The sequence below is a fragment of the Trachymyrmex septentrionalis genome, unplaced genomic scaffold (assembly GCF_001594115.1).
Source record: "Trachymyrmex septentrionalis isolate Tsep2-gDNA-1 unplaced genomic scaffold, Tsep1.0 scaffold60, whole genome shotgun sequence".
NCBI classification, from domain to species: domain Eukaryota; kingdom Metazoa; phylum Arthropoda; class Insecta; order Hymenoptera; family Formicidae; genus Trachymyrmex; species Trachymyrmex septentrionalis.
In genome coordinates this window covers 541,860-558,486 of record NW_017305779.1, presented here as the reverse complement: position 1 = coordinate 558,486, position 16,627 = coordinate 541,860, and the positions used below count along the sequence as shown (strand labels likewise).

Sequence of the window (16,627 nt, the reverse complement as noted above, 5' to 3'; positions counted from 1 at the left end):
GATAGCCATGTAGCTACAGAATTTATAAGTTTTCGTATATTTTTATATTTCAATTTTTATATAATTTTGTTTATTTTTTTTTTAATAAAAAAAGTACAAAGAAATTCTGTTTAATATTACAAATGTGTTATTTGATTGCATTTTAATTAAATTCATAAGACAATGTAAGAAATTAATTGTAGAGAAATGTTTCAGACATTATAAAATTTAATAGCATACCATAATAATGACTATGTAGAAATAAAACGCGCATTTCTACTTTTTAATTTCGAATCCAAACATTTCGTACTTGTAAAAAAATACAAGAAGAATTGAACGGAGCAATCAACATGTGATGGATCTTCGAATTCACGAGGAGATTAATGTTCATGGACTAAATGGACATGGATTTGGTTTATTCATAGCGTATATAGCTGTACGCATTTAGTGTATTCGATATAAATACGTTATTTGATTGAAGTTTAATTAAATTTACAAGAAATTAATTACAGTTAGACATTATAAAATTTAGTAGGCTGTCATAAAAATAACCATACAGAAATGAAATATATGTTTCTAGTTTTTTATTTTAAATTCAAACTCTTTGTGCAAAAAAATACAAGAAGAATTGTACAGCGGGAGATTAATGTCTTTGGACTAAATAGACATGGATTTGGTTCATTCACAGCGTATTCCTTGTACGCATTTAGTGTATTCGGTACAATTTATTATTTGAATTGATTTTAATTAAATTTACATGATATAAAAAATCGAAAATATGTTTTAAACATTATATAGAATTTAGTGGGATATCATAATAATGATCATATAGAAATGAAACGTGCGTTTTTACTTCTTTATTTGAATTCAAACGTGTTGTGCAAAAAAATACAAGAAGAAGATTGAATGGCAACAACTGTACAATCAATGTGATGAGCCCTTTTCGAATTCACGAGGAGATTAATGCTCGTGGACTAAATGAATACGAATTTGGTGGCTGGATTTCCATTCATGGCGTATCGTGTTTATCGTATTTGATAATAATCGAACGATTCTGAATGCGTTGCAACAAACAAGCGCAGCCGATACGAATGTTTTTGACGATATCAAATATCGCTGCGATATACTTTTTTGTTAACGCAAATACGCGCATAAGCGCGATACCTTATCCTATCTTTTGCGATAAACAAGGAATGACGATCCATTATTTTCGTGTTTTCAGATTATCAGTTTCCGATTGACGTTTCCGGCGTAGCCAAGGACCACCCCTTCCTCGAGGCCGACTCGCTGCAGAGCCTTTTCCGGCGTCTGCACGCCCTTAATCGTTGCGCCAATATGAAACTCGACACGCATCATACGCACCACAGCACGAGCCACGGCAAAAGCGTGAGTACACGTCGAATTACTCGATACGAAGCACGTACGGGAAGTGTTATGCAAACGCACGAATACGCAAAGATGCGACGAAGCATTTCAATGAAAGTTCAATTAATCTTATTGGAATTAAGCCCAATTTTATTACTATCGACTTTCGCATTTTACGTAATTTTCATTCTAAAGAGATTTGCAGGAATTACTTCTATTCCGTTGCTTTTATGCTATTTTTTTGCCCTATTTCTCTGTAAACTTATTTTTCTTTCCTCTGCAATTTCTATCTTTTGAAATTCTCATCGCATCTTTCGAGCGCTCTCTTGAGAATTTCCCAATAGGCGATGAGATCTAGAGGCGATCTCAAGACGGAAATGTCAGATTAGGCTGGAGGTCGATTGGAGGAGACAAGGGTAGCTATTTAAATATTTCTTAGAATTCCATGGTCACAAGTGGAACGATTCGAATCTCGTCTTACAAAAATTTTTTTAGTGAGATCACAGATGGATTTTTATGTTAGTAATATCTATATATTGCTTTATATATATTATCTGTTTTATATATTATTTAAACACAACCGCCGACATATTTTATCTACTTCTTAACTCAAACTTTAAATTCTAACAAATATAGCAATTATTGTCTATCACGTCTAAATATCTAATCACGCAACGTGCTATTTATTATTTGCACCTATTTATATATTAACTCAGATTGCTTTCCTTTTAGGAAACACAAAAATGTCATTCAGTTTCTATTTATCTTTACTGATTCCAGCCAAGAAAGCTAAAACGTCACTTGTGTCAACTGTGTTGCCGTAAAGGAAAACAACCTAAGTTAATATATAATTAGATGTAAATAATAAATAGCGTAATATAATTGCTCTTAGTTGCTAGATTTTAAAGAGTTTATATTAGAAAATAGATAAAATATGTCAGTTTATATATACGCTTACAGACCAACTTAACTCCATCTCATTGATATTCTTGCTTGGTAATCTATGATGTATGATAATGATGTATCGATGTTTGAGCCACACATTATTATGGCTTTTATGACACGTTCGCATATATGGTCATTGCTATGCGCTGGACGAAAGCATCCGAATGCTATTCCTACGACTATCCGTGGAACAGTGAATAAACGAATGGAATAACAATTAACGATTGTCGCGTGACGGGGATAAACTCGTAGTTAATTACTTTGGAAAACGCGCGCTGGAGTACGCAATTGAATGTATCGTAACGACGTCTGGCCATGAATAGCAATACACGTAGTAATTTGGAAACTTGTGAAATTTGTCATGTTATTTATTATATTATTGCGAAAATATTTGTCATTTTTTTTATTATTACGAGATGTCATTATTGTAGCTTAGAGACAACTTGATGTTACTTTCAATTAATTGAATATTTTTAGATAAAAATCTTTCGGGCAAATTATCACTCAAAAAAGTGTTTCTGCATCTCCTCGTATTTTCACGAACTTTACTTCGCACGTCGCTGAGATAATCAGCCGTATTATACGAGCGATCGGAGTACGATGACCCACAATCATGTCATTCCGACTTCACCATCGCGTATCACGTGGATTAAATACAGCTGATCCGAAATAAGCGCAGCGAATCTACGAGTCGGCCGATGATCATAAAGATCAATCTATGCGAATTATCAAGTGGGAGTGTTACCGGGTTGCTCTCTCGAGGAAGTATTCACCGTAACTCTGGTGAAGGAGCACGCATCGCAAATCAGAGTTAAAAGCATTTCGACGGAGTCTAAATCAATTATATCCGGCTTGGTCGACCGAGATCGCGTGGATCGATCTGTGCGATCGCGAAAGGAGAATCGTTCGGATTTATACACGTGTAGAACGTACCGACGCCACAAAAGAGATGATATCATGGCAAATCGATCGTGTCTTTGTAGACGCTGAGTTTCGACATTGATTTGTGTATCGTATCGCGTATCGATCTTGGTTTTGAGAAGCAGTGAATAATGGATCGATCGGCCGCGGTTGCAATCCATCGATAAGCTCCTTGGAGTTTGCTCTATCGCGCGTGACGAACCGAAAGCAGGCTATTATCCGGTCGTCCGCATGCCAATATTTTTCTGTAGGAAGATATTAACTTTCGGAAGAGTTGCTCTCCGGTGAGGTCAATTCATAACGCATTGTCCCAGATATATCTAACGATAACTCCAAAGAGTTTTTTTATTTAATTTGCATTCCTTTTCTTGCACGATATTTAATATAAAATTTTATTTTTAAGAAAAAAATAAACTCATCTTTAAAATTGTTCATTTTATTTCTATGGTATTTCCCGGTATGTCTGGAACATTTTACGTAAAAACGCGCTTTTCTTTCCGCTACGTGTAACATAACCTACCAAGTAAGGATTATTTTTTTATTATTGGGATCTGTCGCAACTGACATTTTAAAAAAAACTTTGAAATAATCGATAGATAGTACTACGGTATTGAGTGTGATCGACGACTTTCACGTCCATAAAGGGCTCACGAATATGCGTGCACGTGCGTGCTTGCCAGCAACAGCTGCGACAAGTGGCAAGCTCTTACCGGAAGTCGAATCGTTACGCACGGTTGTATGTTTAATAAATAGAAAATTTATCTGGCGATCGTGCGCGAAACGAGCCGTGGAAAAAACTGGCGTGAGGATTTTTCAAACAAATGTCCTTAGATGGGGAGAAAGCGCGTTTTACGCGTTCGGTATGAATGAATATACATACGTACGCGAGGCGTCTGCTGATGCGCGAAAGTCTCGCCAAATTTGTAGCCACGGTGACTCGCAAGATGTTACGAATTAGATGACTGTCAGATCATCGCCTTTCCGAGACAACAAAGAATATCCGTTACGAATACTTTGTGCATACGTCGAATATGATCGATGGAACATTTCATGCTTGAAATGAAACATTGCGTACGATTTTGATCGAAAAAATTATAAATATTTTTTATGTTAATTCTTGATAATATTATGTAACAGAAATATCATTCTTGAATATAAATATCGGAACTATGTAATATAAAAGTTACGTTTGGTCCCATTTATTACGAGCAACACACTTCAAAATTCTTATGTGAAAATGACTGAAACTTTCAAGTAGAGAATCTGGCAAGAATTGTGAGGTTTCCAAATATTAAAGTTCTAAGAAGATTATAGAAGATTTAATGTTCCAGAGTTGTTGAACTGCAAAAGTAAATACGTTAGTAGTTATGACGCGTTTAATTTTAATTAGATCAAGTGTTCTCTGACGATTAATGAAACGTTGAAGGAATATCTGTGGCCGCTGAATTGAAATTAATCAAAATGTACCGAGCAGAAAATATCGCGACGCACCGATATCATCGCGAGGGAAAATGCCAAGTTCATAAAGCGGTTTATTTTCTGCCTGCATTTTACTATTTTGTTATCGCATTGACCTGGTTTACGCCCAAGGTCCATTGATTCTCGCGTAAGCCATTTTATTCGCCTATCTTAGACCTCGGTTATTAAATTGCTGTCACCTTCGTCATACGGACAGTATTACACTTACATAGTAACGCGAGGTTACTATTAGGTAAGATCAGTTTATAAATGCCAAAACTGAGTGTGACGTGCCAACGTGTTGACAAGCCAAAATAATCTCTCGATTATTTTGTGATAATGAAGATGTATAGCAATTAATGTCTTCTAATAGTTAATGTAATGTCTTTTTTTGCGGTAGGAATATGAAAAGATAAAAATGTACAGAATCAAGAGATAATATTTAAGATAATATCAACTCTTCATCACGATGTAAAATTTCATTCTTTATTCGCAATCTGTGCTTTTGAACTTTATTACAGATTTTTATGTTATTCCAAACTGTAAAAAAATCTGAAAAAATTTTTACGTATTTGTAAAAGCTTCAACAACGAGTTTGTGCAGTATATATTGTATTATGAAAGTTGGATTGTATTTTATTTATTTTTTATAGATTTCTAAATTTATTAACCACACAGAATTAATAATAAAAAAAAATTTCGTGTATCTTTAAAGTCCAACATTGAAAGATATTTTTTTTTTACTTCTTTCAGAAAATTATCAGAGAACACTTTAAGCATATTCCTTTAGCCCATATAATTTGTAATCGCATGTGTGTGTATAAAACAGCAGGTTTAACATGTGAAATTCATTTAATGTTACGAGATAAAGATGAATACCTATTACTTCCTCATATTTTTCCTCTTTATCTCAACATCAACAAAATTAAACTGTTGGGACCAGAAGGTACTGTAAAAGGAATTTTGGGCTGACGTCGACCTTGCACTCCGAATGGAAAGCACTGACCGACGTATGCATTTACTGGGTGAAAGCTGGTCGTTGATGAGACATGCACACGTGAAGTGTAATGATCTCCTACCAAATCGATGGCCTTACGAAAGCAAAAGGCGGAGCGGCGCGGACCCTCCGGCGTTGACGTTCTCGTGAAACGATTCTGCGAGACAAGAAGGAACGTGCTTTGCAAAACGTGCGATTGATTGATATGAGGAAGCAACACGTAACATTGTCCGTGACTGAATGAACGAGTCGTGACGAGGTTCTCGCTTCACAATAACGTAATCCAGCAAAATTATCACAACAGTACGATTGCATGAATAGATTCGTTCAATTTTTGCATTTTCCTTTTATTCCGATGGACCAGCGTATGATGATCTCCTGAAATATTCTCGTTCTTTTTTATTAGGACTCTAGAGTTTGAATGAGATCAATGGGAAAACTTCAGCATAAAATCTCAGAGAGGAAGATTAATAATTTTTAAAAATCTTAGTACGTTTCTTTTTCAGCCTTTTTCAATTTGCTGCATTATATTAAATAACGAATCAAGTTTTATGAAGTATATCATTAGGCGCTTCAGTGCTTAGCATAAATCTTTAAGATATCACTAACACGACATTCAGAAATAAAAAGTAAAGTTGTGCGCAATGATGACATCTTTGATTAAAATAAGAGTAAATACAATTTCGGCTATATTCACAATTTAAAAAAATTGTTCTATACTTTACTCACTCGCTTTTTCACTTATTTCTAAATTTGTTCGCTTCTTTTTATCTTCTTTACAATTTCGGCGACACACTTAAAGACCCTTTGCAACACATTAATTTAAAAATCCTGCCGCAGTAGCATGACTTCGAATTTTCAAATGATACTAGATTATGCCTACATCAATTTCACAAGATTAAAGAATTTCTTCGAAGCCGAATCTTCTCGCGCGTAACGCAAACGTATACGCAGACAAGAGAAAGTAGAGGAATGACTGATGCGTTTTATAGAGATAATTTATACGCGAGCATCGCGCGTAACTTAATTTGGTAAAACGACGTAGCGGCGGCTTGCGTATATCCGTGTAAAGGAGTAGAGACATCCGGGACTTTCGCTGTCGGACGATTTGGGTCCCTTTTCCTCTTTTGCCAGAGATCGTTTTCGTTCGAGATCCTCCCTATAATTGTTATTAATAAAAGCTTTCACTCTCTGCGCCTGTGACCACCGAAAATGAGATCTCTCGCGCGTCTCTCAATCCCTGTGTTTGTCGAATCAACGACAGTGGCAATTTGCGGCAATTGGGTCGGTTTAACAACGGTCGTATTATCGTGCTCGATCAACCACGTTTTCGTGTCCTACTTCGATCTGGTTCTCGAAAATTGCTGCTTCTCCAGAGCGGTTTGGAGCCACGCCGTCCGTACTGACGAAGGCAATAAATTGAGCCATTTAGAGGAAGTGCATTTAGCTGTCCGTATTCATCGTAAAGGTATTGCGTTAAAAAGATTTGACAAGTGACCTGACATTTTTTACGACAGTACTGTAATTTCCGAATTAATCACATTTAATCGATATTATTCTATACCGCAATTATGTTATTTTAATTAAATTTAAGATAGTTACACATCATATAAGCGTAAATAGGCAAGTCAGAATATAATGGATCAACATTTATGAAGAAAAATTCTCTTCCTAAAATACATTTAATATCAAAATTGTTGTGGTACAACAATTTATTTAATAAGGACATATTTAATACTATCGCTGTTTAATGTATACATCCTTTATTTAATAAAATTCTAATATCGTGCGTGTTCACTATCGCTTAATTATTAATACGCACAGTAGATATCAGCAAAATTTTTAAACTTTTAGAAAGTGCGGCAAATTAAACCGATCGTCGGCTTGTTAACTCGCGTTTACGGGGAGCACGAAAATTGCTATCACGTTAAACGAGCGCACGCTAATGCTGGACAGGAATGGAAGGAGGAGATGAGACATGTAGAAGTATCATCGATGTTCCGTCGTCGCGAATACAGGAGTACAATAAACGAGCTGAGAGTAATTATTTGCCGGTGCGGTAGCTAGCTTTATACAGCCTTTTACCACGATATGGACACACGTGCTTACACGATTACATGCATGTGCTTGCGCAAGGGAGAATAATTCCGGACGAAAAAAGAGGGAGACAGAGTACAGGGATTTCACGGTCAACTCATTAATTGGCAAACAGTTAATTACCGGGCAAGAAAGTTGTTATAAAAGATACTCTATCCAACTGCCTTTCCACGTTTTTACGCTCTTTCTTTACGCTTCGCTGTTTCAGTTTCTTCCTATTCTTCTCTGCTTAACTTTTTATCCCCTCCGTGTCAGTAGATGTTCCCTCATGTAATAATCCTCTCCTCGGATTTTCTTTTATCAATTTTTTCGCCTGTACATTCTCTCATTTCACACCTGATCTTCTTTTATCCGTACCTCAAGTCTGCGTTTTCTCTGCGTCTTCTTCCTTTTCTTTCTATCGCGTCTCGCCTTCTCTACTGGTCTACCTTCTTCTTCTCCTTTTGCGCATACGGTCGCCTCTTTTCCGCTTCCCTTTTTTTCTTACGCGACGCTTTTTCCATCCTTCCAACATTACGGACGCTCTCGCATTCAGAACACCTTCAAGCAAGGGAAAGAGTAGTGGTAGGCGTAATTACATGTACGCACCCGGGTCGCCGGCGTCGGCTTCGCCGGTGCGTAAAACCTGGAAACAGGTTCGGTACACGCAACCGCGGAGAACGCCGCGCTGGCAGACTGCGCGGCACGATTCCACTCGCACCTGCATATCACAGTCACGCCATTGGCAAGGTATGGTGGTAATAATCATAGTATAAGAATATAAGGTATTTCATTGCGCATAATGGCCGGCGGACTAAATTAGGACGATCAATCGAATATTTGTCCTGTATCAGAATAACCAATCAAACGCTTATCCTAAATTTTTGATTGGATTTTCCTCTAACAGAGGGTTGAGTACAGTGGCTATAAGTACATGGTACAATGTATTCGACCTATATACAGTATCGTTTTATTAAAATAATTTAATTGAAATCATTCTGCTTAGATTCCTCACGTTTCTCCGAGATAAAAACTCTCGTAATTAATTATAAACTCTGTCAATTTCATTCGGAAATCATAACTAGGAATCGTAAAGGCAAAAGGAAAAGTGAATAACATTGTTCGTGTCTTGTCATCAGGTATATATTCCTGGATTAAAGCATTTCGATGACGTGGCTGAATAAATTCCGATCTTTCGAACCTCATTATACAATCGACGTCGTTCTCCGGAGATGATAATACTTGCATACCTGAGCGTGAATGAGAATCATAGGTGAACGGTTAACGATGAACTTAAATTGTTCAACTAAATAAAGATTGCTGATTCACGGAGACTCAGAGATACCGTACTTTCCCTCCGGCATTCAAAGGAATATCGATCATTATCCGTGGTTTTTCCGAGGCACCTCTCTCTAATCTCTTTGAAAAGTACCGCGGATTGTGTCGGGAAGGCGCGACAGGGAACGAAGCGACGACAACGATGCGTCTCTTTCGCTCGTGCGAGTTGACAAGCGCAAACGACAGCCGACATTCCTCCGTTGATCGCGCAAACCGGTTGCCATAAATTCGCGCGAACGAACGCGACTTGCCCCGTTTCTACCTCCGATACCCGTATCGACGCGCGGCGCTTTTTCCCATAGTACGACGGTCGGTGTACTGTAAATTTTATGTATTTATACGGAAAAACGCAGCTCAAACTGTATAATGCGTCCCATTAAGCAGAGATTCATGTACGGCATTTGTGTTCTGAGTTTATTGCACTTCCTCTTGCTCTACTGCTTTATAATTAATCTACAATCGAGTTTTACTTAACAACAATTTTTGTATTAGAAATTATTTCTATTAATTCTTCATGACTCTCTAAGTATTTTTTAAAAGTAGTATTTATATATATTGCAAAAATACTCAGAGTGTTTATCTTTCCAAAATATTCAGAAAGGATTTCTTAATTAATTATTCGGAATTAAAATTATTTTTTACCCCTTCGAGATTTATGTTGTAAAGATTTCTAGAATTTTTAATTTTTCGTAATTTAGATTACGAGTGATATTTTTATTACAAGCAGAGGTACTTTTAATCTGCAGTCTAAGTATATCTACGTGAACAGAACAGAAGCGTGGGAAACTTGCGACATTCAGTGTAAATACGAATAAACATTTGGAAGCGTAATACTTGTTTCTTTTCATATTTATTATTTCGTATTAACGAAATAAAAATTGTATTTAAAAAATTGTATAATAAGAAGCCTGATACATATTCCGTTTAATATAAATTTTCCATCCAAGCAACGTACGGCTTCCTTTTAACCGAGAAGTTAACAAGCTTCACATCCTTATCTCTCGCGCAAATTAATCCAGTTACAACTCGGCTTACCGTAATTATACTACGTACCGCGTGAGAGGAAAGTACCCACGCTCGATAATTAGCGCGTCCGATTCGTCGGAACTCGCACCGAAAGCGTGTCATTTCTTCCGCGAACGCGATCTCTACGTAGAAAGTACACATCCACGGATGACGATGAGGACAGCGATGATTATCCGAGCGGGATGTCGGTCCGCAACACGAGAGCTCCCTGACCCGAGGAGCTCCTTATCGAGCGATCAAGCCGAGCGTGAGCAGAGACAGGCGCGTTTCTAAGGTGGCATACCGCAGAAATCGGATGACAGGAAACGGTCATTAGCGCGGGATAAATGTCCTCTTGTCACACGCTCGTGCATATGCGCATTTCTATGCCGCACCGTTATAACGATTTGAACGCGATCTTTGCACGCCCGACGCGGATCTAGTTTTTAATAACCATCGCGCTGCGCCGCTACACTTGCACGACATAATCATCGTTCTCACATTCACCGGAAGAGGAGTACCGAGAAAATTGTCCCAACCTTTAATTGCAGATTGGAGTGTAGCACTAAACGGAATGCGTCGTTCCGCAAATGCATCTTTCCAAGAATTTTAGAAAGGTTAAATACTATATACTCGTATAGTACTTCATTATTTCTAGAAATTATTGCCTATTATAATAACATACTATTAATCAGTAAAGTGTATTATTATCTATTAAATTCAGTGTATCAATGTAATCAATCTCTAACAACTACAGAAGTATCAGTATAAAGTAAGGCTATATTGCTTTCGACAACTTCAAAGTCATTCGGCATTTTGAAATAATTTGAATCTTCGAACTTTTAAAGTTCAAATTAAAAAAATAAAAATATATTTGTATATGTTTTATAAAAATATATATATTACTATTAGCTATATTAAATTAATGATTTTATAATTTTGATTCTTTGAAGTTTCAAAGATTGAAATTTAGAAGCTTTAAAGCTTTACAGCTTTAAAACTCGATTTTTCGAAGCTTGAAAGTTCGAACTTTTGAAATCGAAGGTTTCAAAGTAATATCTGCACTGCAAGGGGAGTCTAATAATAGCTACCAAATATTATGAAACAATTCCAATCTTATGCCGGGTTAATATAACCAAAAATAATTTTTTCTAAATATTTAAAAAACATAATAACGTAATCAACCGTTTGATATTACTTATTAAGTATTTGTAAAAATAAAATAATTTTTTGTTCGCCAAACATTAGAATTACTTCATTCGACATTTCATAGCTATTACCAGACCCTTTTCTTCAATGTAGTATGAAGTGTTTGATTTGTTACTTTATCGGGAATGAAAAAACGGAGTAATTCTAATAGCACTACTTTCTAAGTGTAGTATTAGAAGACCTTTTCTAGATTTAACCGCACGCATCTATTTGCGACGATGGGTGGTGGCCGCCGTCAAATCGCGATGCTTTATTTACAGATGATGCAGTTATCGCGGCTCTGCGCGAGCAACCGCGAGCAGTTAGCGCTCACGGCCGAGAGCCGACATACTCGTATTACCATAAATTTCCATCGGACCGTTCAGAAGCCAATTAGAGTAAGTCACACCGTGATGAAGATCGCGATATCGTTCGCGGTTGGTTAAATCAACGACCGCGCGGAACCGTTGTATCGCATCGCAACTTAATGCAATCAATGGTTCCATGTCCAATGTCCATTGCAGAATTTTGACTAAGTCGGACTCGCTGCTGCGAAAGTTACCTGCGATTTGCAACGCAAAGACAGTCTGCAAACACATGAAGATCCAAAGAGACACTGATTAATGTCAAGCTCTCGTTCGCGCAAGAATAAAATCTTGCAAGCTTGGCGATTTTCAATTCAGGCTAAACTCACGCTTGATAATATAATTAATGTTAATACAATTAGCTATCTTAGCTTTTAAAGTCCGAGTCTTTTTTTTTGTGATTTTATTTTAATTCTGAGTTTTGCACCGCAGTAAGATTACTTTCACGTTGAAATGCAGTACATCGTGATTTTCTTCATCCGACCACGTTTTGCGCACTCTCTGGATCTATTCCAGTGAGTTCTCCTCTAATAAGCGACATTTCCATGGTAATAAATAATGACAGAAAAACCGCAGCTTGTTTTCCCTGTTTTTATGTTTTTCTTCGGAAACGTTTACCTACACACATGTGGACACGTCACGCGCATTAAACAAGTGTCACGCACTGCCTCGGGCGAAGGGACGAGAGCGGGATGCCACGAGATGATTTCTCTCCTGTGAGAGAGTCGAGAGAGAAGCGTCAGGAGAAACGGCTTACGGCCAGACAGCGCGGCGTCGTTGTGCGCCGAAGCCCTGGCGTGACAACGAACTCGCGTGTACGCAACGTAGGAGCATTCAAATCAGAGTTTGGCCAATTTGTTAAACAATTTCTAAGTGTTTTATAAATCATAAACTCTATTAAACTTCGAAAAAGTTAAGCAACTTCTAAAATTATTTTTTTAATAATGAAATTTTTTATACAGAGAAAAAATATATGCAATTACTCTCTCTCTCTCTCTCTCTCTCTCTTTCTCTCTCTATAATTTAAATAATTTATATTCATTTTTTTGGGACAACTCTCTATATAATTATAATTGTTTTAACTGTACAATTCAATTATGCTATTACTAACAGTGGCACACATTACTTAAAAATCTTTAATTTTTTTCTTAATATATTTTTTGTTTCTATTACCTCTCTTATAAATAATAAGTAAATCTAAAAAAATAGCTATATCCACTATAATTGCGATTGCATTTATTGAATAAAAATATATTTATTTTACCTATCATTTATATCTTAATTTTTGCACTATATATTATTGTTTAAAATTATCATAATTTAATAATCTATAGTCTAATTTTTTCATATTTGAGAACCACATGTATGAGAACTGTTATTATTATAGCTTCATAAAAAAGGAGTTCATAATTATTTTACCATGCAATTATAGTCATAAATATTTTTTCTATCAATGCAACATCAAAACATATCACGTGTAATAATGATCTGCCTCCCACTCAAATGTCTCTGTTACACCGGATGCAGCCGCGTGCCATTTTCAATGTACGCATCGAGAGAAACTCCTACGAGATTTTCCAACCGAGAATTATCGCTGAAACCGATGCTGTCCTAATATATCCTTGCGATTGGAATGATTGATCGATCGACTAGGCGAGCTGGTTCTCGCAAAAGAGGATTTACTCACCGTTAGAACGCCTCGCGAATGGTCGTTAGTTAATGATACCGGAAGTGAGGGATAATGAAGATGATGATGGAAGTGATCGGGATTAATGAGGTGTGACGGGAGTGTCATCGTAGGATGGTTTTTTGCGCAAAATCTTTGTAGGAAAATGCATGGCATTGATCATCATTGTATCAATTTTGAGAAAGCAAGATTTGTATGTATTCGTTTTTTTAAACGACAGCAATTCATATTATAATGTCAGTTGTTCATTAATTAAATTTATTAGTGAAATTGTTAGTTAAATTAATAAATTAAAAAGTATAAAAGAAATAAGACATTAAATAATAATTTATGGAAAGAGTGGAAATTAAAGTTTCAAGTCAAATGTTAATAAATATTTTATTACTTCTATACATCTCTCTCTAAATAGATAAATGAATACTGAATAGATAAATATACTGCTCAATATATCTGTTTGTATTTTTATTTCTATAATGTTATCTTTCTATGTTATTAATTTCTTATATTTCCCCTTGGCTCTTAAAACTTGGACAGCCGTCTCGTTAATGAAAATGACGCATAAATATTTCTGTGGTCTCCGTTTAACTGGCTGTTTTTTTGACGTTAGGCTAATTGAATTCCGTGATATACGCTCCACACAATGACGGGCCATTCGTACTCGTTAGGCTGCTGCACATCGAGTGTCACTGATCGCGACAGACCGCAAGCTTCTATACGACGATGATCGTACGGCCCAAATTTAGAACCACCATAGAACGATGACCTAGATTTTCGAATGTTTTCGTTCGCCCTGGGTGGTACACGATAAAAATTCTCTCTTCGCGTGTTGCATACGACAAATTTTTAAACTTAGAATTTCGCTTTTCGGTCAGCACAAAATAGACTTGAGGAAATCTTGATACGAAACTCAGTTTTTCCTGAACTTATTTATAGTGAAAACGATATTATATCTTTTATTAACTTTTGGAACATAAGATTGAGTCAATCTTCTATTTTTGCATGTTTTTTTCTTTAACGTACTAAATAGAAACATCTGGCTAGAAATATAAGTCTCTTTATATTCTTTCTTTTTTTTAATACACAACTTTATAAATTTCTTAAGATGTTAAAGTATATGTAAAGAATCATTTAATAATTTTTGTACATCTACTTGTAAAAATGATGAAAATTAATTCATGACATGAACGATCTATCATATGTAATAAAGGTCCGATACTAAAAGTTAAACAATCGGTTTTGTGAATTTTTGTCAAGAATAGAATAATGTCGCTAACGTGCATTTTTTTTCGAGAATACGCTCTAAATATATTTTTTGTGCTCTTCCTTGGCCGTTGCATTTCGAGAAACTTAGCCGAGAGTCGAGTGCGAACAAATTGTGCGAGCAAAAACTGGCCGCGTTCCTTGTGAGTATTGTCGATTCCGCGAGTTAAAATTCTCGATTCGAAAGTATGTTATCGTCGTACTTGCGAACGAGACGATGGTAAAAGAAGTAGAGGAGACCGACATTCCAGAGATTTCCGTGGATCGCAATGGCTGCAGTCGCGGCTGCATTGGATTTCTTCATTGACAATCCGTGATTCAGTGACAAGTCTTCGAGAATCGTACGGTTTGCCATGTTAGTCGTTTCTTTACGCGAAACATCGAATATAGGCTCCCCTGTTAGCGATGTATCAACCAGTCGTCATTGAATTTATTGCCGCGACCTCTTTTTGCTTAACATTGCCAGGCTTCACGATTTTCTTCTTTCATGGTGCAACTGGCGATTGCATTGCTCATTTCTTCAATTCACTAAATTTTATTCTTGTTTTATAAATATCAATTCCAACACGTATATACAAATTACAGGAATTATTACACAGAAGTGTCAATATATAATATATAATATAGACCTTTTTGTATTGTAGAAAATTCACAACTCTCTAAATTTTTTGCAGTAAATCTCAGTCCAAGAAAAGAACGGTAGAATTTTCACTCTTTAAGAATAAGATTAACTACAAAAAATTTAGAGAGTTGTGAATTTTCTATACGAAACGTATATATCAAGAACAGAATTTTCACTCTTGGAGTAAGATTCATTCCAAAGAATTTAAAGAGAATGAATAATGTTTATATGTTAATATCTATAGTAGATAAATTTAATTGATTTTTTATTCAGATATTTTTTTAGACTTTTATTAATTTATCACATTCAAAATGTAATGTTATATGTAATAATGGTCATAATATCGTTTTATGATTCGACCAACATTTTTTTTATTTATTATTATTATATTACTATTTATTAATTTTTACTTTTAATTACATCTATAGTCGAACTTAGACTAATGTAATCACCATGTATCAAATTTCACTCTTAAATCAGAAACTTTAGTGATAGTCGATTACATTTAAAAAGCGTACAGGAGCAACTAAATAGTTACGCTAAAATCAAATCATGTTATTTTGTGAAAGGAGCAGTTCCTAAAGTTTCTTGTCGCGATAGATCATTTTCATCTGTGGACGTCGTAAATTAAATTAATATCATCAGGTAGGGCGGCTGGTTAATTAGTAATCCAACGCGATCAATTATTCCGACAACGTGAACATTCATAAATGATTGTAGTATTTAGCTATAATTTATGCGGCTCTGTTATAATTGCTTGTAAGACAATAAAGGAATAGATTATTCATTAGATCGAAGTCTGACACTTTATATCCCTTATAATTATGTTTCATTTATAAAATGATGATAATATGTACATTTTCAATATTATAAGTATATTTTTAACTATATTATTTAAGTATATATATTATTTACGATGCATAATGTAGTTTTAATGTAATACATATAAATAATTACGCATGTGATTATGACTTCACATAGTTTTATGTAAATTTTATGTAACAAAATTATATTACACATCCTTCGCAGAAATATTGAATAAATTAATGAGATATGCATTTAATTGGATACTCGGAATTCAGGCTGAATTTTTTTTCTCTTGCGTAACAAGTATCCTTCCATATATCTGAGACCGCACGTATTCGCGTGTATATGTCGGACCGTCCATCGTCCAGGCCCAGAAAAACAACGGACGGAGGTTTGTTCAACCTGCTTAGACGGAAGTGACGTCGGCCGTACAAACGGCGGAGCGACACGGCTCGTTAAGTGCCGCGCGGAAATAACTCACGTATGGGGGTATCGTCACGTCTTTCGTAGTAATACGCTGGAACGGAAACGCAGATACGTGCATGCGAGCGAGTGAACGATCTAAGTGCCGAACGGATGGTAATCAGCCGCGAAACTTATGCACGAAGGAGAGAG

At 35.9% G+C, this 16,627-nt stretch overlaps 1 protein-coding gene across 2 annotated transcripts in view; it reads left to right on the top strand.

Moving 5' to 3' along the window:
* LOC108752602 (rho GTPase-activating protein 7) overlaps positions 1–16,627 on the top strand; it is a 220,473-nt gene that overhangs the window by 193,843 nt on the left and 10,003 nt on the right. For both annotated transcript variants that reach the window (XM_018493545.1, XM_018493544.1), the window contains exon 9: positions 1,202–1,365. In XM_018493545.1, the coding sequence (XP_018349047.1) occupies positions 1,202–1,365 (164 nt within the window). The remainder of the gene's footprint in view (positions 1–1,201; positions 1,366–16,627) is intronic.